At 44.9% G+C, this 22460-nt stretch overlaps 1 protein-coding gene and 1 long non-coding RNA gene across 2 annotated transcripts; both read left to right on the forward strand.

The window, feature by feature from the left end:
- The first annotated feature begins 1575 nt into the window (after window positions 1–1575).
- On the forward strand, window positions 1576–5859 carry LOC133363030 (uncharacterized). Its single transcript, XR_009757566.1, has 3 exons — window positions 1576–1615; window positions 3947–3993; window positions 5370–5859. It is a non-coding gene; the product is annotated as an uncharacterized LOC133363030 (long non-coding RNA).
- Window positions 5860–8599: 2740 nt separating this feature from the next.
- Window positions 8600–21206, forward strand: LOC133363017 (zinc finger protein 674-like). Its single transcript, XM_061582029.1, has 2 exons — window positions 8600–9120; window positions 20415–21206. The coding sequence occupies exons 1-2, from the start codon at window positions 8865–8867 to the stop codon at window positions 20669–20671; spliced, it is 513 nt and encodes a 170-aa protein (XP_061438013.1). The 5' UTR covers window positions 8600–8864; the 3' UTR covers window positions 20672–21206.
- The last annotated feature ends 1254 nt before the right edge of the window (window positions 21207–22460 follow it).

Consider the following 22460-nt stretch of genomic DNA (forward strand, 5'->3'; position numbering starts at 1 on the left):
AAATCGTTTTTAAACTATCGTCATTGTAGTGCGTATTAATGTGACGCCTGCACTCTGATGTTGTAGGAGAAAACTTTATTGAAAAGTCTTTAATTAAGTAGAACGTCATTGGAACCTCATTTGCCAGTAAAAATACGATAATTGTTTTTTTACCCTTCTATCTGGCAACAAAACTGACACCTTTTTACAAGGAGTCATGTTTGCATAGACCACAATACCTGCAGTCATAATGCAAACAAAAAACATAACTCTGATAATGTATGCACTGTCCTTGAAGTTGATTGGTCCACACCCGAGACATCTTTCCTTTGAGCCTCGTCTCACATGGGTTGACCAGATGACGCCAAAAGGCGCACAACTCAAAGACAATGCACCATCAGAGTATGAGAGCTCGGGGTAAGCATTTACACCATTGGAACCTCATTTGCCAGTAAAATATGATAATTGTTTTTACCCTCTTGTTGCCAGATAGAAGGTTAAAAACCAAGGAAAGCTGTCTCGGGTGTGGACCAATCAACTTCAAGGACAGTGCACATTATCAGAGTTATGTTCTTTTGTTTGTATTATGACTGCAGGTATTGCGGTCTATGCAAACATGACTCCTTGTAAAAGGTGTCAGTTTTGTTGCCAGATAGAAGGGTAAAAAAACAATTATAAGTAAAACGTGTTGTTCTATATTTATTTAAAGTTGCGCATTTTGATGTCATGTCACATTTCTCAACCCCACCCCCCCTCGTCCCACATCGTCACAAATGTCTGACCCCCCCCCCCCCCCAATAGGTGCGTGACGTCATTTATGGACAGGCTCTTTCCAAAGCCTCCTTTTTAATAAATGTTCTCTCCTACAACATCAGAGTGCAGCGCCACATTAAATACGCACTACAATGACAATAGTTTAAAGCGATTTGAAGGTAGTTTTTTTGGGGGGGGGTTGGGGGGCAGAGCTTTGTGACGTCATATTTGAGGGGGGTCTGATTTATGTGACGCTGTGTGACGAGGGGGGTGAGGGGGGTCAAAATTCGGCCAAAATAACGTGACGTCATTTATGAACGGCCCCAATACGCAAAACTGGAACTCTGACCCCCGTTCTCTGAAGTCACCACTAAGCATTACCTCATCGGTGTGAAACACCAAGGGGGGCGGTGCGCCTCGCTAGTGACGTCATGTCACCCCTGCTTGGTCACCGTCGATGTCTGACCCGTACAATCCTTATTTGGGCAAAGCTACGCCCAGTGACTGGCGGCTCATTAACATAATCTAGGATCTAAGCTTTGGTGACTGCAGGAATTGCTCATTGGTTATTCGGTAAAGAAATTAAATAAAATTAACATAATATATTCGTTAAAAGCCGTCGCGAGTTTGTTTTTTATTGCGACGGGTTCAGCACCCACGCCCCATCATCCCTCGACGCGTGACTTTACCGAAAGAGCCAATGAGTGTACAACGAGTTGAGTCATTCCTGCAGTTGACGAAAAGCTTCAATTCTCGAATAAGTTATTCAGTTACCCAGCCCCGCTCGTTGGGCCGTGTCTTGTACCCGGAAGTGAATATTACGTCACATCCTGCTGCCGCCATAACGTAGCGAGGTAACGAGAAGCTGCCGATGAAATCCGAGGTGAGAGATTTTCATCGTGGTGGTGGTGGTGGTTGTGGTGGTTGTTGTGGTTGTTGTGGTTGTTGTTGTTTACCAAGGTAGAGCCTCGCTCTCGTAGGGATATCAATTGAGTCGCAGCGAGTATGGGAATCCATGCAACGTGGGGCCTAGCAACGCGGGGCCTCGCCTCCTGCCCTCGCCTGAAGGCCTTTGCTTGAATTCTCTCGCTTCAACTTGATCTGGAAGCTTTCGTGAGGGCAGGAGAAATACAATAAATGAAGAAACAACCAATTTAATTGAGTTGTTTTTTCATATTTTAGTTCTACCTACGTGACTTTACCGAAAAAAACAAAGAATTATCTCGTTTAAACTTGGTCTGGAGCTTCGTGAGTGCAGGGATCCATACTATTTGGTTCTTTCGGTAAAGTCACGTAGAAAGAAAACATTAATTAAGTAATAGCATACGACGTTTCCTTTGCAACACGAGCAATCACCATCGGGTACAAATGAATGAGAAAGCAAAGCTTGTAAACTTGAACTATACTCTTTGGTTCTTTCGGTAAAGTTACGTAGGTATAAAATTAAATAAACTTAGAACTACAATGCAATACAACACAGAGAGTCGGATAAGATAAGTCAACTCCCCACCTGGTTTATTAACGTTCTTCCAAAGATTGCTAAATTTGAGAGAGAGAACTCAACACAGACACGGAGACACACAGACACATACACACAAGCAGAGAGAGATAACACAGACACACAGAGAGAGACACATAAGCAGAGAGATAACACACAGAGAGAGAGAGACACACACATGCACACAGAGAGAAAGCACATACAGGCACACAGAGAGATAACACAGACAGAGACACACACATAGGCACACAGCGAGACACATAGGCACACAGAGAGAGAGACACACACAGAGAGAGACACCACAAAGACGCACAGAGAGACACACACACAGATAGGTACACAGAGAGAGATAACACGAAGACAGACACACACATAGGCACACAGAGAGGACACAATGAGAGAGAGGAGGACACACATAGGCACACAGAGATAACAAAGAGACAGAGAGAGACACACATAGACACACACACATAGGCACACGGAGAGAGAGATACACAGAGGCACACAGAGAGAGACATACATAGGCACACAGAGACACACACATAGGCACACAGAGAGAGATAACACAGACACAGAGAGACACAGACACACAGGCACACGGAGAGAAATAACACAGACACAGAGACACACATAGGCACACACAGAAACAACACCTGTGTTAAGGCCTTAAATAGAGAGAGAAGGGGGCTGAGGCAGAGGGGGGGGGGGGGAAAAGAAATGAGCATGGCAATGAGAGATTTGGAGCTTTCGTGACTGCAGGAAATACTACAACACGAGGACACTTTAAGTTTTTATTTTATGTAACCAGGCCAAGCCTACTTGAGTTGCTGTACCGCTCTTATGATTTGAAGCTTTCGTGAGTGCAGGAATCCATACTCTTTGGTTCTTTCGGTAGAGTCACGTAGGTAGAAAATAAAATAAATCACGACGTTTCGGGCGCAACACAAGCGTCCGTTCTTGTTTTTAGAAGCGACCTGCCCACACAACAAAGGTGGGCTTTGTCAACGTGTGGAAATGAATATCGGTCAAAGGCTCTAAACGCGTGCTCATATTCACTCTTAAATGTGGAGGGCGATCTGGAGGAAAATCCACGCCACCACAGAGAGAGGGAGACACGCAAACTCAGCCATGTTGATTTGATCCTGAATTATTTGGTGGAGTGAGGAAGCATTGAAAACTTGGTTTAGCCATGTTTGTTTTTGTAGTACACTGTTAGCCTGATAACTTTAATCTAAATTGTCCTATGGCTGTTTTGTTGACTTGCATCCCACTGGGATTTCTGCATACAGCGTTGAAATGCGGTGTTTTTTCTGCAGTTTTTTATCCTGGATTTTTCTGTTGCGTGTAGTCACTTTAAGATTTTTCTTGTTCACGTTTTTTGTTTGTTGCGTTTGCCCCCGAGTCAAGAGCCGCATGGCTCACGGGGTTATCTTTATATAAAGGGAAATTTGTGAATGTGTATCTGTTCGAAATGTTTAGCATACTTTCCGACACGCAACAAACTTAAAATTTGGCATGTGGGTACCTTCCAGACTGTACACAATGCAAAAAGTATAAAAATGGACTTTTGCATTTTTCTGGGGGGGCGCAATAATGGATATATTTTGCACGGCAAGTGAGCGGTGACCTCACGTCTGTTATGTCACCCGCATGCGGCAGCGTCACGTAGTGTGGATCCTGACGTTACGCATCCCCCACCCCCCATCCTCCGCGTAGGCCGTGGATTCATTCAAGACAAGAGTCCAAGTCTCGGGCGAAGCCAGGTAGTAAAGCTAGTATCTAATAAATGAAACTGAATAAATAAATGAAACTGAAATATTAATACTGAGCAGATGAAGGTGTGGGGCCAGGCATGGTTCTGGACACGCCACCACCTGTTTAACACGGCAGTGTCAAGTTTGTGTTTGCAGTAAAGTCTATTAATTATATTGAAAACGGAGGTTATATGAAAACAATGGTTTAGTTTTTTGTTTTTTATCTGGAACTCTATGAGAATGGAAAGCAGTCAGGAAGTTTGACACAGCACACATGCAGCTGACGTTAGATCTGTTCATCCCAGCATTCAAGGAAATCTGAGCCTGGCTTCACACCTCTAAGTTGCGATTTAACATGAATTCATGCATAACACAAGTAGTATTATTTTCAACACCCTTTGCTATGTCAGCTGAATTTAGCTCTCATGAATATTCATTTTGCAGCCAGACAGCCGAAATTGTGTGCTTGGAGTTTTGGGTTAACATTCATTTTGAAGATACGACGGCTTCCAGGAATGTTTATGACCATTTGCCCTCTCATAGTGCGCCATAACAGCCCGTGTGATGAATTTGGGAAACTTTTTAACTCTGTCATGAATATATGAATGCGTATAGACGTGTTATTCATGTGTGACTGTGTTTATATTACTCTTTGGTTCTTTCGGTAAAGTCACGTAGGTAGAAATAAAAGAAGTAATATTTAAAAAAAAATTTAAAACACGCTTTTATAAAATGTACTAGTAATGGAAAAACTCCACGACTCCAGGAAGTGGCCCCGAGGCTTGTCGTAACACAAGCGACCGTGGTCAGTTACAGCCAATGCCAGTTTACCGTGGACAATTAGACCCAAGCCAAAACATAACATGTACAAAAGATTGTTTAAAATGTTTTTATTTAATGATATAATATAGTATTGGCATCAGTATGGCATAAGTATACCAAGTTTGCAGTCGATACCACATTGGGAAGTGGGTTAAAATGGAGTTACAAGATTTGAGGATACAACAACGACAACAATGACAACAACAACAGACAGAGTGAGTTAAATGAAAGCGTGTATTAAAATAAATCACGCAAGAACATCTCAGCTATCGCGATTTTCACCCCAAGACGAATGCTTGTGTTGTGTTCGAAACGTCATTTATGTTATTTTTACCTACGTGACTTTACCGAAAGAACCACATAGAGTATGGATTCTTGCAGTCATGAAAGCTTCAAATTAAGATTGTGTACATATATATGCGTATATTCATTCCTCTGTGCCTCAATACTGACGTGTAGATGGTATTTTCTGTCGGGAAAATGTCAAAACTGGGTGGTTTTTAACTTTTGCCGACAAAACTGGATCCCAAATGTCAAAACTGGGTGGTCTTGGAAAACGACAGGCAAAACAGGGTGGTGCTTTTTGATATGACAAAACTGGGTGATGTTCAATGTGGACAAATGTCAAAACTGGGTGAAGGTGTACGATTTAATGTATCATTTTGTACACGTTTAGGTCCTTGCGTTATTCATCCATATGTCGCCACAGATTTAGAGCATTCCAAATGATGTTTCTCGTGGCTCATGTTCCATACCTTGCACCACAAACTTCCCGTTTGCATACTGGCACAGTGTGCCAGCTCGCTTACTTGCCGTTTGTATACTGGCACAGTGTGCCAGCTCGCTACTACAGTAACACTTACTTGCCATATGTATACTGGCACAGTGTGCCAGCTTGCAACTACAGTAACACTTTCAGCTCGCGAACATACACGAACTTGCCATTTGTATACTGGTACAGTGTGCCAGCTTGCATGCTACACCTACTACAGTAGAACAACGGTAGATAGTGTTTGCGTCGAGAAGTATGGTGCTGCACACTTAGAACAAAACATGTTTGTTACATATATAAACTACTTCGACGGGCAAGAGCACTTGTTGTGGCCCTTGGCGCGACAGAAGGAGCACCGCGTGAGGCCCAATGGGCCACCTTCGCCACGGTTGCGAATCCGACGCTTCTTCAGGCGGCCAGCCTTCTTCTGGCGAGGAGGTGGCATCATGGTGTTGTCGCGTTGCAGCTCCTCGGCAATGGGCAGCTCGATACCGGCAACCGAGGTCCATGTCGTGTTGATGGCAGAGACTTGGTAACACACCGCACATGCGTCGTAGAGCTCGGGCATCCGCCCAAACGCCATGAGGGCACGAATGTAGTGCCGACACGGCAAGCCCATCTGCTTCATGTACCCGCACGTGCACGACCGAGAGCTGAGATCGACTCGGCGCTTGGCAGAGGCGTAGGCGTCTGGATCTTGACGTATGCACGCGTCGAGGTACTCTCGTAGATCTTGTACCTCGGGGCCAACGCCTGCTGAGCGTCGATGAGTCCTTGAGCGTACGGCGTAATGACACGCCCTTGAGCGGCCCACTTCTCGGCGTCGCTGCGGTGGGCAAAGGCCGTCGTCATCATGTCTTCCATGTGGTGCATGAGGAAGTGGAAGGGGTCCATCTCGCGAGCCGGCAGGGCCTCGCTGTTCGTGGACTCCACAAAGTTCGTCGTGCGCCAGCCGTACAATGGCGTCGTGTGCAGGTGCGGGTAGAGCGCCCACGTGTGGGGGTCGATCTTGTTGTAGTACGTGGCCGCCGCAGGCAGAGCTACGCCCAAGCAGCCCAAGGAGCTGCGGAACGCGGCCTCGGAGGCGCACCCTTGGGCATGTAGATGATGCCTTGGAGGTCGGGCGTGAACGCGGAGCCGATGTTGTCCACGCCGTTGCAGATCAAATGCCGCGTGCAGTGGATGAGCATGAGGTCCTTCCAGTCGGAGGCTAGGATGCCCGTGCCACGATCGCAGAAGACCGGCGTGCCGTCGAGCTCGATGTCGTTGGTCGTGCAGCAGTTGAGAAACCAGTCGTAGGCCGCTGCCGTCTCGGACGGCACCAGCGCCACGGCGAGAAGGACGTTGCGGTTGTTGCCGTCGCGCCCAACGAGGACGAGCATGGTTCCGTTGTAGGCGCGCGCCTTCATGTGCGACCCGTCGATGCCGACGACGCGTTGAAGACTTGGCTGCAACGAGCGTGCGATCGGGTTGCAGATGAACGCACCCCAGAAGATGCCCGCGTCTTCTCGCACACTGCAGGTCGTCGCTTGAGCTTGCCGAACGTCTCCACCAGCGAGTTGATGAACTCGAAGCCTGCATGGGCCGCACTCTCGTTCGCCGCGATGCACGTGTCCTTGGCGCGGTACATCATCCGGGTCGGGACAATGACGCGAGCAACGTCGGCGACCTGGGCAATGACAGTCGGTGCGGAGGTACGGGGGTTGGCGCGAAAGGCCGAACGGGCTGTCGTGTTCGCCTCCACTTGGCGCTGCGTGATCTTGGTAGTGCCCGTGCAGCCGTGGTGATCCGTGCACAGCCGAGACGCGGAAGCCGCGTCGTTCCCCCGTGAGCTTCGTCAGCTTCACCTTGAAGGAACAAGGTGTTGAACTAGAGCAGACGATGGCAACGTGCCGTCCGCCGCTTCGCTTGAGGTCAAGGACCGCGCGCTTGCCTTGTTGCAAAGCAAAGTCTTGGATGCCGTGGATGGCCTCGCGGCGCGTGGTAAAAGTCTTCTTGGGGTGGAGGGTTGCCATTCGAATGTGAGCCGTTCCTCCACCTGTTTCGTGAAAAATGCTTGTGAAAAATCACGTTTCTACGTCTACTTTCAATTTTTCACGAGACAATGTCTATTTTCATTGCCAGCAATTTGATTTTTCACACAATATTTCCGCCAATCACCGTAACGGTGGGCCAAAGGATTGACCAATCAACGAGATGCGCATTCGTTGGTTGTTCCGCACCATTGGGACCATGGTCAGGAGCGTCAAGCAGGCTGGTCCATCTCCCAAGGACGTCGCCTTTGTCTCTGTGCTTGGTCGTTTGGCGGGCTATGGTCGAATGCATGGCAAATTTAAGGGTGTACAGTAGCGCGTAGCATCAACCAACAATCCAAAAGTTTGGTATTGACGCGAGTCACTAGTCTAGGTCATCACGCAAGGTGGCAGTGCGCCCGCCTGGTCGCAAGCCCGCCCCGACTCACTTCCGAGTCCGAGCCGTAGCTTGAAATGTTGGTGTTGGGGTGCTGGCACACTGTGCCAGCGTACAAATATCAAGTGTGTGTAGTTATATGGTGCTGGCACACTGCCAGCATACTAATACCAAGTGTTTAGATGAATGGGGTGCTGGCACAGTGTGCCAGTATACAAATACCAAGTGTTTGGATGAATGGGGTGCTGGCACACTGTGCTAGTATACAATTATCAAGTGTATTTGACAAATGTCAAAACTGGGTGCACCCTGAGTGTCCAAAACTCAAGTTTTTGGCCACCCAGGGTGCACCCAGTTTTGACATTTGGGATCCAGTTTTGTCGGCAAAAGTTAAAAACCACCCAGTTTTGACATTTTCCCATTTTCTGTCTGCAGCTGTCGCTTGCTCTGACGCTTCCTCTGCAGAATTGGTCTGATGGAACACAGGCAGTCAGCGCGGCTCGGTACGGCAAGGCAACAATGGGACCAGCGTGCATACATCACGGTTCGGACTGGAAGTTTGACACAGCACCAAAAAACACACGGGAGAGAAACCCTTGAAGTGCAGTGTGTGGGAAGGCATTTTCACATTCATCTGATCTTACAAAACACCAGAGAACACACACAGGAGAGAAACCCTTCAAGTGCAGTGTGTGGGAAGGCATTTTCACAGTCACAAAATCTTACGCAACATCTTGCACAACACCAGAGAACACACACAGGAGAGAAACCCTTCAAGTGCAGTGTGTGTGGGAAGGCATTTTCACAGTCATCTTATCTTACAAAACACCAGAGAACACACACAGGAGTGAAACCCTTCAAGTGCAGTGTGTGTGGAATGGCGTTTGCACGTCCATCAAATTGTCGAATACACCAGATAACACACACAGGAGAGAAACCCTTCAAGTGCACTCTGTGCGGGAAGGCGTTTGCACGGTCACAAGGTCTTAAAGAACACCAGAGAACACAGACGCATCAGAAAATCCACAAGGAGTGGAGTCTGAAATCAGCTTGTGAAAGTCAAAGTGCCGTAAGGAGCCCATCCCTCATGAAACAAGTACCGGAAGAAAATCCCAGCTTGGGCACTTTTAAAGGTATCAAGGCAGAATTTGAAGAAGTGATTGTGAAATGTGGAGAGAGGTGACGGTGAAGAGCGAAGAAGTGAAGGTAAAATGTGAAGATGAAGATTTGACTCCAAAATGGGACCTTCACATCGATGGAGGCAACGTGAAGCAGGAGGGGAATTCTGACTGTGATGTAGAGGGAGGCAACTCACAGCAGTTTGTGGAAGTGGAGGTGTGGGTGGACTTCCTAGACAATACAAAGTCAAATGGAGACCCGGTAGATGTGTAAGCTTGACGATGTCGCTCCCAATAGATGCACCTTTGTCAAATATTAGGTTCAACCTGCAGGGTCTGTTAGTAGGGTAGATATCTCACCAGGAGCCTCAGTGATTCACACTGAACCCTATTGGAGCCTTCATCTGGCTCTGTTTAATGAAATGTACTGTCCGAGCTGCCCCCTTCCCCCATCGCAACTCCCCTCCTTCCACATGCCCCGCCCCTGGGCGTATCTCCCCGAGGCTTGCCGTGACGTAAGGGACCGTGGTGATTTACAGGCAACGTCAGTTGAGCGGGGACAATTCGAGCCGTTAAAAAGATTGTTTAAAAATATTTGTTTTTTAATGATAGAATATAGTATTGTCATCAGTATGACATACCTATACGACGTTTGCATTCGATACATTGGGAATACGGTTGAAATTGAGTTAAAAGATTTTTGGATACAACACATACAGTAAGTTAAATAAAAGCGTGTAAAATGTAAAAAATATATGTTTTGGATTTTTTTAATGATATAATATCGTGTTGTCATCAGTTTGACTCAGCTCGCTATACCAAGTTTGCAGTTCATAGCACATTGGGAAGTGTGTAAAATTTGAGTTACAAGATTTTGTTTTTGAGGATACAACAGACGAAGTGAGTTAAATAGAAACGTGTAAAAAATTAACCTGTAAAAACAAAGTTTTTCACTATAAATCCTTTATATGCGTGGCATCGGTTTCATTTTATTATTCATTTCTGTTTTTCTTGAGTAAGAGTTTCATTTTTATCACATTGGTATTTCAAATTAAATATAAGGAAAGTCGTATATAAGCATTATAAGGTTTTCAGTTTTTGTATGATTGTTTATATTGTACATTTTTGTTCTTTTTTTTGAAAAATTTTCTATGTTTAGGAAAAATATATGATTGTGTTAGTGACATTTTTTTTTCCTAAAAAGTGGAAAATTTTGGGAAAAAAATTTCACGAAAATAAATTGTCACGCACAACGAGTCTGTGCAAAATATTCTTTGGTTCTTTCGGTTAAGTCACGTCTATTTTAATTTATTGTTTTATCTTTAGACGTGACTTAACCGAAAGAACCAAAGAATAATTCCTGCAGTCACGAAAGCTCCAAAATTAAGATTATATGCAAAATGTCAGCTCGATTGGATCACGGGAAGTGGGTTAAAAAACGACCGAAAGATTTGCACGGCCGTAAGCGCGCAAGCAAGCAAGTGAACTTAATATAAAGGATTTAAAAATGATTGCGATCATCTTCTTGGTCCTTTCGGTAAAGTCACGTAGAAGGGAAATAATAAAAATAAAATAATTCTCACGACGTTTCGGCCACAACGCAAGCAGGTCTGTCACCTGAGGGGACGGCTGCTTGCGTTGTGGCCGAAACGTGAGAATTTTATTTTATAGTGTTTAATTTTTATTATTTTATTATTTCCCTTCTATGTGACTTTACCGAAAGAACCAAGAAGATGAATCCCTGCAGTCACGAAAGCTTTAAATCGAAAATGATTGGAATCTTACAGAAATGACATAACACCCAATTTCAAAGCAGATGCTGTCCACCCTTCTGAAACGCCGTGTAATTTACGAGTTTTGAATAATTGTAACCAAACAATAAACCAGACACGTGAATTTGTGAACTTTCACTGCAACGTGTGTCGAGACCTTTAATCTGTGTAATCGGCCACGTGTGTGTACATACAAAGACCCCCCCCCCGTATAGCCTTCACAGACTATTGGGGCAAGTGCTGTTAGCAGGTGGCGATGTTCGCACACGCACCGGGTACGCATTTGAGGCTGAGTCGATGTAGGGGCGGCTCAGGACTGGTTAAAAAAAATCGCCACTGGTTATGGGGGCCGTCCATAAATGACGTCACGCGATTTTGGACGATTTTTGACCTTCCCACCCGCGTCACAGCTTTCCTTTGAGCCTAGTCTCACATGGGTTGGACCAGATGACGCCAAAAGGTGCACAACTCAAAGACAATGCACCATCAGAGTATGAGAGCTCGGGGTAAGCATTTACACCATTGGAACCTCATTTGCCAGTAAAATATGATAATTGGTTTTACCCTTCTTGTTGCCAGATAGAAGGTTAAAAAACCAAGGAAAGCTGTCTCGGGTGTGGACCAATCAACTTCAAGGACAGTGCACATTATCAGAGTTATATTTTTGTTTTCATTATGACTGCAGGTATTGTGGTCTATGCAAACATGACTCCTTGTAAAAAGGTCAGTTTTGTTGCCAGATAGAAGTGTAATAAAAGACTCGGACGCTTCTCTCTGTCCTGTGTCCTTTATTTGGGTTCGATCTCTTTTCCCTCACGGCACTCCCCTTTACTCTTCGCTCTGCAGCCCCAGGCAGCTATCGCTCACGTAGCCCACTTCACAGCACTCCCCTATATACTCTTCGCTCTGCAGCCCCAGGCTGCTGTCGCTCACATAGCCCACTTCCCTCCTTGCAGACCCGCTGCTGTCTCGTCGCGCAGACCCCCGCTGCCGAACTCCACCCTTGCAGACCCGCTGCTCTCTCTGCAGTCTCCTCGCTGCTCCTCCAGCCCCGGGGTCGGTCACCGTTGGCTGACGGTGCCGATCCTCGGGGTGTGTGTGTGTGGCGATCTCGCCACTCTCTCTCTTCCCCACTCCGCCCTGCGTGGCCTCACACTTTCCCAGTCTCCGATCACTCCCTACTGCTTCCGGTTTCTCCCCTTATAGACCTGCACTCTCTCCCCACGTGACGTAACTCCTCCCCCCATGACGTCACCTCCGGAAGGTCGTCCACGCCCGCATTACAGAAGGGTTAAAAAACAATTATCATAAGTATAACGTGTTGTCTATATTATTTAAAGTTGCGCATTTTGATGTCATGTCACATTTCTCAACCCCCACCCCTCCCTCGTCACACATCGTCACAAATGTCTGACCCCCCCCCATAGGTGCGTGACGTCATTTATGGACAGGCCCTTTCCAAAGCCTCCTTTTTAAATCCTTTATATTAAGTTCGCGTGCTTGCTTGCTTGCTTAGGACCGTGCAAATTTTTCGGTCGTTTTTTAACCCACTTCCCGTGATCCAATCGAGCTGACATTTTCCACACAGACTCGTTGTGCCAGACAATTATTGTTCGTGGAAAAAAATTCCCAAAATTTTACACTTTTTAGGCAAAAAAATGTATTTTACATATATTCAAATTGAACGCATTCATGGCTTTGGCTGAACGTCAGAGTGTAAGAGCCCAGAGCGTAACCCCTCCACAGGCCGTGGCGGAGTAGCGCAGTTGGTAGCGCCCTCGCTTCCCATGCCAAAGGTCGCGGGATCGATCCCCGCGTCCTCCACAGGCGAATATATTTTTAAATCCTTTATATTAAGTTCGCTTGCTTGCTTAGGACCGTGCAAATCTTTAGCTCGTTTTTTAACCCACTCCCCGTTATCCAATCGAGCTGACATTTTCCACACTGACTCGTTGTATGTGACAATAATTTTCGTGAAAAAAAAATCAAATTTTGCACTGTTTAGGGAAAACAAATTAAATATGTAATTATCAATTGCTTAATGGTGGCAGACAATCATCTGACCCATAGGTGGCAGCCATCTCAAGCCAGAGGACGAGAGGACTCTAGCCGCCACGCATATAAAGGAATTATAGTGAAAAACTTTGTTTTTACTGGTTATGCTTATATTAAGTTCGCTTGCGCGCTTGCTTGCTTGCTTACGACCGTGCAAATTTTTCGCTCGTTTTTTAACCCACTTCCCGTGATCCAATCGAGCTGACATTTTGCACACAGACTCGTTGTGCGAGACAATTAATGTTCGTGAAATATTTTTTTCAAAATTTTACACTGTTTAGGAAAAACAAATTAAATATTTAATTACCAATTGCTTAATACTGGCAGACAATCATCTGACCCATAGGTGGCAGCCATCTCAAGCCAGAGGACGAGAGGACTCTAGCCGCCACGCATATAAAGGATTTATAGTGAAAAGCTTTGTTTTTACGGGTTACACTTATTAATAAATGTTCTCTCCTACAACATCAGAGTGCAGCGCCACATTAAATACGCACTACAATGACAATAGTTTAAAGCGATTTGAAGGTAGTTTTTTTGGGGGGGGGTTGGGGGGCAGAGCTTTGTGACGTATATTTGAGGGGGGTCTGACTTTGTGACGAGGGGGGGGTCAAAATCGGCCAAAATCGCGTGACGTCATTTATGGACGGTCCCGATACGCAAAACTTGAACTCTGACCCCCGTTCTCTGACGTCACCACTAAGCGTTACCTCATCAGCGTGAAACTCCTGGGGGGCGGTGCGCCTCGCTAGTGACGTCATGTCACCCCTGCTTGGTCACTGCCGATGTCTGTTCCGGTACAATCCTTATTTGGGCAAAGCTACGCCCAGTGACTGGCGGCTCATTAACATAATCTAGGAACTAAGCTTTGGTGACTGCAGGAATTGCTCATTGGTTATTTCGGTAAAGAAATTAAATAAAAATAAAATTAACATAATATATTCGATAAAAGCCGTCGCGAGTTTGTTTTTTTTATTGCGACGGGTTGAGCACCCATGCCCCATCATCCCTCGACGCGTGACTTTACCGAAAGAGCCAATGAGTGTACAACGAGTTGAGTCATTCCTGCAGTTGACGAAAGCTTCAATTCTCGAATAAGTTATTCAGTTACCCAGCACCGCTCGTTGGGGGCGTGTCTTGTACCCCGGAAGTGAATATTACGTCACATCCTGCTGCCGCCATAACGTCGCGAGGTAACGAGAAGCTACCGTTGAAATCTGAGGTGAGAGATTTTCATCGTGGTGGTTTATTCTTAGGTTTTTTTCGGTAAAGTCACGTAGGTAAAACATTAAAAATTAATGAAAGTAAAATATTTTATTTTCATTAATTTAATGTTTTACCTACGTGACTTTACCGAAAAAACCTAAGAATATGAATCCTTGCAGTCACGAAAGCTTCAAATCTAGAATCGTGGTTGTTGTTGTGGTGGTTGTTGTGGTTGTTGTTGTTTACCAAGGTCGAGCCTCTCTCTCTCTCGTGTGGATGTCAATTGAGTCGCAGCGAGAATGGGAATCCATGTCCAGGTGGGACAGTACAACGCGGGGCCTAGCCACGCGGGGCCTCGCCTCCTGCCCTCGCCTGAAGGCCTTTGTTTGAATTCTCTCGCTTCAACTTGATCTGGACGGTTTCGTGACGGCAGCAGAAATAAAATAAATGAAGAAACAACCAATTTAATTTAGTTTTTTCATTTATTTTAGTTGTTTTTTCATAATATTTTTTTAATACACATTTTTTTCATAAAAAAATGAAAAAACAACTAAATGTATTTTTTTTAGAGATACACACATAGGCACACAGAGAGATAAAACAGACAGAAAGGCACACGTAAATTTCGATTTAAAGCTTTCGTGACTGCAGGGATTCATCTTCTTGGTTCTTTTCGGTAAAGTCACGTAGAAGGGAAGTAATAAAAGAACCTGAGGACGGCTGCTTGCGTTGTGGCCAAAACGTCGTGAGAATTATTTTATTATGTTTTGTTTTTATTATTTTATTATTTTCCCTTCTACGTGACTTTACCGAAAGAACCAAGAAGAGGCACACATAGGCACACTGAGAGAGACACATATGCACAGAGAGAGAGAGACAGAGAGAGATAACACGGAGACAGAGAGATACACACATAGGCACACAGACACAGAGGACACACACATAGGCCACACACTAATCAACACCTCTGTGACAAGGCCTTAAATAGAGAGAGAAGGGGGCTGAGAGAGAGGGGGGGGGTAGAGAAATGAGCATGGCAATGAGAGATTTGGAGCTTTCGTGACTGCAGGAAATACTAACAACACGAGGACACTTTCGGTTTTTATTTTATGTAACCAGGCCAAGCCCACTTGAGCTGCTGTACCGCTCTTATGATTTGAAGCTTTCGTGAGTGCAGGAATCCATACTCTTTGTTTTTTTCGGTAAAGTCATGTAGGAAGAAAAAATAAGTAATAGCATACGACGTTTCCTTTGCAACACGAGCAATCACCATCAGGTACAAATGAATGAGAAAGCAAAGCTTGCAATCGAAATTTAAAGCAAAGCTTGTAAACTTGAACTATACTCTTTGGTTCTTTCGGTAAAGTCACGTAGGAAGAAAAAATAAATTAAGTAATAGCATACGACGTTTCCTTTGCAACACGAGCAATCACCATCAGGTACAAATGAATGAGAAAGCAAAGCTTGTAAACTTGAACTATACTCTTTGGTTTTTTCGGTAAAGTTATGTAGGTACAAAATTAAATAAACTTATAACTACAATGCAATACAACACAGAGAGTCGGCTAAGATAACAGTCAACTCCCCACCTGGTATATTAACGTTCTTCCAAAGATTGATACATTTGAGAGCGAGAACTAAACACAGACACGGAGACACACAGACACATACACAAGCAGAGAGAGATAACACAGACACACAGAGAGAGACACATAAGCAGAGAGATAACACACGAGAGAGAGAGACACACACACAGGCACACAGAGAGAAAGCACATACAGAGAGAGACACACATAGGCACACAGAGCGAGACAGACATAGGCACACAGAGAGAGATAACACAGACACACAGAGACACACACATAGGCACACACAGAAACAACACCTGTGTTGAGACCTTAAATAGCGAGAAAAGGGGGCTGAGAGAGAGGGGGGGGGGGTAGAGAAATGAGCATGGCGATGAGTGATTTGGAGCTTTCGTGACTGCAGGAAATACTACAACACGAGGACTCTTTCGGTTTTTATTTTATGTAACCAGGCCAAGCCCGCTTGAGCTGCTATACCGCTCTTATGATCGTGAGTGCAGGAATCCATACGCTTTGGTTCTTTCGGTAGAGTCACATAGGTAGAAAATAAAATAAATCACGACGTTTCGGGCGCAACACAAGCGTCCGCTCTTGTTTTCAGAAGCGACCTGCCCACACAACAAAGGTGGGCTTTGTCAACGTGTGGAAATGACTATCGGTCAAAGGCTCTAAACTCGTGCTGATGTTCACTCTTAAATGTGGAGCGGCATCCGGAGGAAAATCCACGCCACCACGGAGAGACGAGGGAGACACGCACACTCAGCCATGTTGATTTGATCCTGAATTATTTGGAGTGAGGAAGCATGAAAACGTTTTGGTTTAGCCATGTTTGTTTTTTGTAGGACACAGTTAGCCTGATAACTTTAATCTAAATTGTCCTATGGTTGTTTTTGTTGACTTGCAATCCACTGGGATTTTCTGCATACAGAGTTGAAATGCGGGTGTTTTTTTTGCTGTTTTTTCCTGGATTTTTTTTTGTTGCGTGTAGTCACTTTAAGATGTTTCTTGTTCACGTTTTTGTTTGTTGCGTTTGCCCCCCGAGTCAAGAGCCACATAGCTTATGGGGTTATCTATATATAAAAGGGAAATTTGTGAATGTGTCTGTTCGAAATGTTAGCATACGTTCCGACATGCAACAAACTTTAAATTTGGCATGTGGGTAGCTTCCAGATTGTACACAATGCAAAAAGTATAAAAATTGACTTTTGCATTTTGGGGGGGGGGGGGGGGGCGCAATAATGGATATATTTTGTACGGCAAGTGAGCGGTGACCTCACGTCTGTGATGTCACCCGCATGCGGCAGCGTCTGCTGACGTCACGCACCCCCCCACCCTCCGCATAGGCCGTGGATTCTTTCAAGACAAGAATCCAAGTCTCGGGCGAATCCATGAAGTAAAGCTAAGACCTAACAAATTAAACTGAAACATTAATACTGAGCAGATGAAGGTGTGTGGCCAGGCATGGTTCTGGCACGCCACCACCTGTTTAACACGACAGTGTGTGGCAGTGTCAAGTTTGTGTTTGCAGTAAAGTCTATTAACTCTAATGAACACGGAGGTTATATGAAACAATGGTTTCTTTTTTGTTTTCATCTGGAACTCTTTTATGATAATGGCAACAGTCAGGAAGGTGACACAGCACACCTGCAGCTGACGTTAGATCTGTTCATCCCAGCAATCAAGGAAAGCCTGGCTTCACACCTCTTAAGTTGCGATTGAACATGAATTATGCATACACAAGTAGTAGTATTTTCAACACCATTTGCTATGTCAGCTGAATTTAGCTCTTATAAATATTAATTTTCGTAGCCAGACAGCCAAAATTGTGTGCTTGGAGTTTTGGGTTAACATTCATTTTGAAGATACGAAGGCTTCCAGGAATGTGTAGGACCATTTTCCCTCTCATAGTGCGCGATAACAGCCGTGTGATGAATTTGGGTAACTTTTTAACTCTATCATGAATATATGAATACATATAGACGTGTTAGTCATGTGTTACTGTGTTTATATATACTCTTTGGTTCTTTCGGTAAAGTCACGTAGATAGAAATAAAATAAGTAATATTTTTTAAAAAACTATTTTAAAAACACGCTTTAATGAAATGTACTAGTAATGGAAGAACTCCACGACTCCAGGAAGTGGCCCCGGGGCTTGCCATAACGTAAGTGACCGTGGTCAATTACAGCCAACGTCAGTTTATCGTGGACAATTAAACTAAAGCCGAAACTAAACATGTAAAAAAGATTGTTTTAAACATTTTTTAATTTAATGATAGAATATAGTATAGTGAGCGAAAAAAAATATAGTGAGGGGAAAAAAAATAAGTAATTGACCCCTCTGCAAACATGACTTAGTACTTGGTGGCACAACCCTTGTTGGCAATCACAGAGGTCAGACGTTGCTTGTAGTTGGCCACCAGATTTACACACATCTCAGGAGGGATTTTTTCCCACACCTCTTTGTAGATCTTCTCCAAGTCATAAAGGTTTCGAGGCTGACGTTTGGCAACTCGAACCTTCAGCTCCCTCCACAGATTTCTATGGGATGAAGGTCTGGAGGACTGGCTGAGCCACTCTAGGACCTTAATGTGCTTCTTCTTGAGCCACTCCTTTGTTGCCTGGCCATGTGTTTTGGGTCATTGTCATGCTGGAATACCCATCCACGACCAATTTTCAATGCCCTGGCTGAGGGAGGTAGGTTCTCACCCAAGATTTGACGGTACATGGCCCCGGTCCATCGTCCATTTGATGCGGTGAAGTTGTCCTGTCCCCTTAGAAGAAAAACACCCCCAAAGCATAATGTTCCACCTCCATGTTTGACGGTGGGGATGGTGTTCTTGGGGTCATAGCAGCATTCCTCCTCCTCCAACACGGCGAGTAGAGTTGATGCCAAGAGCTTCATTTTGGTCTCATCTGACCACAACACTTTCACCCAGTTGTCCCCTGAATCATTCAGATGTTCATTGGCAAACTTCAGACGGGCATGTTTATGTGCTTTCTTGAGCAGGGGGACCTTGCGGGCACGACAGGATTTCAGTCCTTCACGGCATAGTGTGTACAAACTGTGTCACCAAGCTGCTTGGCGATGGTCTGGTAGGTTTACAATCTGTCCCTGACATCCTTGGAGAGCTCTTTGGTCTTGGCCATGGTGAAGAATTTGGAATCTGATTGATTGCTTGCTTCTGTGAACAGGTGTCTTTTATACAAGTAACAAGCTGAGATTAGGAGCACTCCCTTTAAGAGTGTGCTCCTAATCTCAGCTCGTTACCTGTATAAAAAACACCTGGGAGCCAGAAATCTTTCTGATTGAGGGGGGGGTCAAATACTTATTTCCCTCATTAACATGCAATCAATTTATAACATTTTTGACATGTGTTTTTCTGGATTTTGTTGTTATTCTGGCTCTCACTGTTCAAATAAACTTACCATTAAAATTATACACTGATCATTTCTTTGCCAGTGGGCAAACGTACAAAATCAGAGTGAGTTAAATAAAAGCATGTATTAAAATAAATCACAGCAGACATCTAGGCTTTCGCGATTTTCACCCGAAGACGAACGCTTGTGTTGCGTTCGAAAACGTCATTTATGTTATTTCTACCTACGTGACTTTACCGAAAGAACCAAAGAGTATGGATTCCTGCAGTCATGAAAGCTTCAAATCAAGATTGTGTACATATATATGCGTATATTCATTCCTCTGTGCCTCGATACTGACGTGTAGATGGTATTTTCTGTCTGCAGCTGTCGCTTCCTCTGCAGAATTGGTCTGATGGAGCACAGGCAGTCAGCGCGGCTCGGTACGGCAAGGCAACAATGGGACCAGCGTGCATACAGCACGGATCGGACTGGAAGTTTGACACAGCACCAGAAAAAAACACACGGGAGAGAAACCCTTCAAGTGCACTCTGTGTGAGATGGCGTTTGCAGATTCATCAACTCTTCAAAGACACCAGAGAAAACACACGGGAGAGAAGCCCTTCAAGTGTACTCTGTGTGAGATGGCGTTTGCACATTTATCAACTTTTCAAAGACACCAGAGAACACACACGGGAGAGAAACCCTTCAAGTGCAGAGTGTGTGGGAAGGCATTTTCACATTCACCTAATCTTGCAACACACCAGAGAACACACACAGGAGAGAAAACCCTTCAAGTGCACCTCTGTGTGGAATGGCGTTTGCAGATCCATCAAGTTTTCATAGACACCAGAGAAAAACACACGGGAGAGATGCCCTTCAAGTGCACTATGTGCGAGATGGCGTTTGTATATTTATCAACTTTTCAAAGACACCAGAGAAAACACACGGGAGAGAAACCCTTCAAGTGCACTATGTGCGAGATGGCGTTTTCAGATTCATCAACTCTTAAAGACACCAGAGAAACACACGGGAGAGAAACCCTTCAAGTGCAGTGTGTGTGGGAAGGCATATTCACAGTCATCTGATCTTGCAACACACCAGAGAACACACACAGGAGAGAAACCCTTCAAGTGCAGTGTGTGTGGGAAGGCATTTTCACATGCGCGATATATTGCAAAACACCATAGAACACACACAAGAGAGAAACCCTTCAAGTGCAGTATGTGTGGGAAGGCATTTTCACAGGTAACTGATCTTGTAAGACACACAGGAGACAAACCCTTTATGAAACAAGTACCGGAAGAAAATCCCAGCTTGGGCACTTTTAAAGGTATCAAGGCGGAATTTGAAGAGGTGATTGTGAAATGTGAAGAGGTGACGGTGAAGAGCGAAGAAGTGAAGGTAAAATGTGAAGATGAAAATTCGACTCCAGAATGGGACCTTCACATCGATGGAGGCAACGTGAAGCAGGAGGGTAATTCTGACTGTGAGGCAGAGCGAGGCAACTCACAGCAGTTTGTGGAAGTGGAGGTGTGGGTGGACTTCCTAGACAATACAAAGTCAAATGGAGACCCGGTAGATGTGTAAGCTTGAGATGATGTCGCTCCCAGTAGATGCACCTTTGTCACAGGCCTTTAATGAAAATAATGTGAAGTAGAACATTGAAATCCTAGGTTCAACCTGCAGGGTAAGAGCGGCCAGTCTTGGTGGATCCGTGGGTTGGGTAGATATCTCACCAGGAGCCTCGGTGATTCACACTGAACCCTTTGAGAGCCTTTGTCTGGCTCTGTGAGCCTCAGTGATTCACACTGAAGCCTATGGGGGGAGCCTTAGTCTGGCTCTGTGAGCCTCGGTGATTAACACGAACCCTATGGGAGCCTTATTCTGGCTCTGTGAGCTTCAGTTATTAACACTGGACCCTATGGGAGCATATGTCTGGCTCTGTGAGCCTCAGTGATTAACACTGAAGCCTATGGGAGCCTGAGTCTGGCCCTGTGAGGCTCAGTGATTGACACTGAAGCCTATGGGAGCCTGAGTCTGGCTTTGTGAGCCTCGGTAATTAACACTGAACCCAATGGATGGGAGCCAGTGACATGCGGTGAGGTCAGTGAGAGGGGGGGCACCGGGGGGCGTGGCCTCACCAAGGGGGGGCGTGTCTGACACGCCCCCTTTAGTGAGGCAGATGTGATAGCTGCCTCCCCTGGTGCTTTTCATTGCAGTTTCATAACGAGACCAGCGAGCCTACGTATCTTTATACACATACAGAAGAACTGTGGTCACGAACGCTTCTGACCACGACCAAATTGGGTTCCGACCAAAACATTTAAAACATTTTTTAATCTGGTCACGAACACATACTCAGGTGGCGATCAAACCCTGCCGCGGGCCGATTTCCCCTTCCGCGCCATTTTTGTTGTTGAATTACACAAAGCGTAACAGTTATGTATATAACTTTTGCTATATAAGATTCCTAGGAAGATATAAATTGTGTGAGTGTAGCCATACCCCTCCCCTCTCATTCAAGCCATAATTTAGAGAGCGAAAGCGCCGAGTACGTAAATCGCTAACATAAGAACCTGTTAATCTCTTCTCGCATCATTCATACGATGATGCGGTGAAGTAAACGTTCATACGATATTACGGTGAATGCTTCCAAAAACATTACTGTACCCAAATATTACTGTTAAATTACTTTCAATAGAACATGAATTGCTCATACGAATATTCTCTCTCTCAGAATCGAACCGACTGATGTAGCAGACGAAACAGTAATCTTGTTGAACGATTTTAAGCCTTGTCGCGGCAATGTTAGTTTTCTCTGTTCAAGGATTTCTCAGTGTTATGCAATGTTTTTACATTTAGTTTATTATTACACTGAATTCTATGGCATAGTTAATTATTTTTGTACTTAAAAATCTTTTAAAAAATATGTATATACAGTTAGTAGGAGTCTGGAACGGATTAATCGTATTTACATACAATCCAATGGGGAAATTATGTTCGAGTCACGACCAAATCGGGTTGAGACCAAAGTTATGGAACGAATTAGGGTCGTGACCAGAGGTTCTACTGTACTTGAACTAAGTTACCCGGACTATGGAAGGCGAGGACATGGAATGAACGGGTCTACAAACATTCCATTGGTGACATGCTGAGATAGTAACACGCACGCCCTTACTCGCCGCGTTCCATCCAGTGTCTGAGGGGTTGCGCAATCGGAGAGGAGGCTGAGTGCGTCGCTGCCTCACCTCTCGTCTCTCCCTGTACTTGCAGCGAAGCTCCGCAAATTTGGCGATTTTGACTATAAATAAGTAATTAAGAATTTTTTTTTTTAAAACACGCTTTTATGAAATCGTTGGAAAGGGGCCGTCCATAA

This window comes from Lethenteron reissneri, unplaced genomic scaffold, assembly GCF_015708825.2.
Source record: "Lethenteron reissneri isolate LAM-NWPU_2019-01 unplaced genomic scaffold, ASM1570882v1 scaffold_1639, whole genome shotgun sequence".
Lineage (NCBI taxonomy): Eukaryota > Metazoa > Chordata > Hyperoartia > Petromyzontiformes > Petromyzontidae > Lethenteron > Lethenteron reissneri.

What these genes read in the sequence shown, in the direction of transcription:
- LOC133363017 (XM_061582029.1), top strand. Translation starts at nt 8,865, where the DNA reads ATGGCGTTTGCACGTCCATCAAATTGTCGAATACACCAGATAACACAC. An exon ending in CAGCTTGGGCACTTTTAAAG is followed by an intron (nt 9,121 to 20,414) that starts GTATCAAGGCAG and finishes GCACTTTTAAAG; the next exon opens with GTATCAAGGCGGAATTTGAA.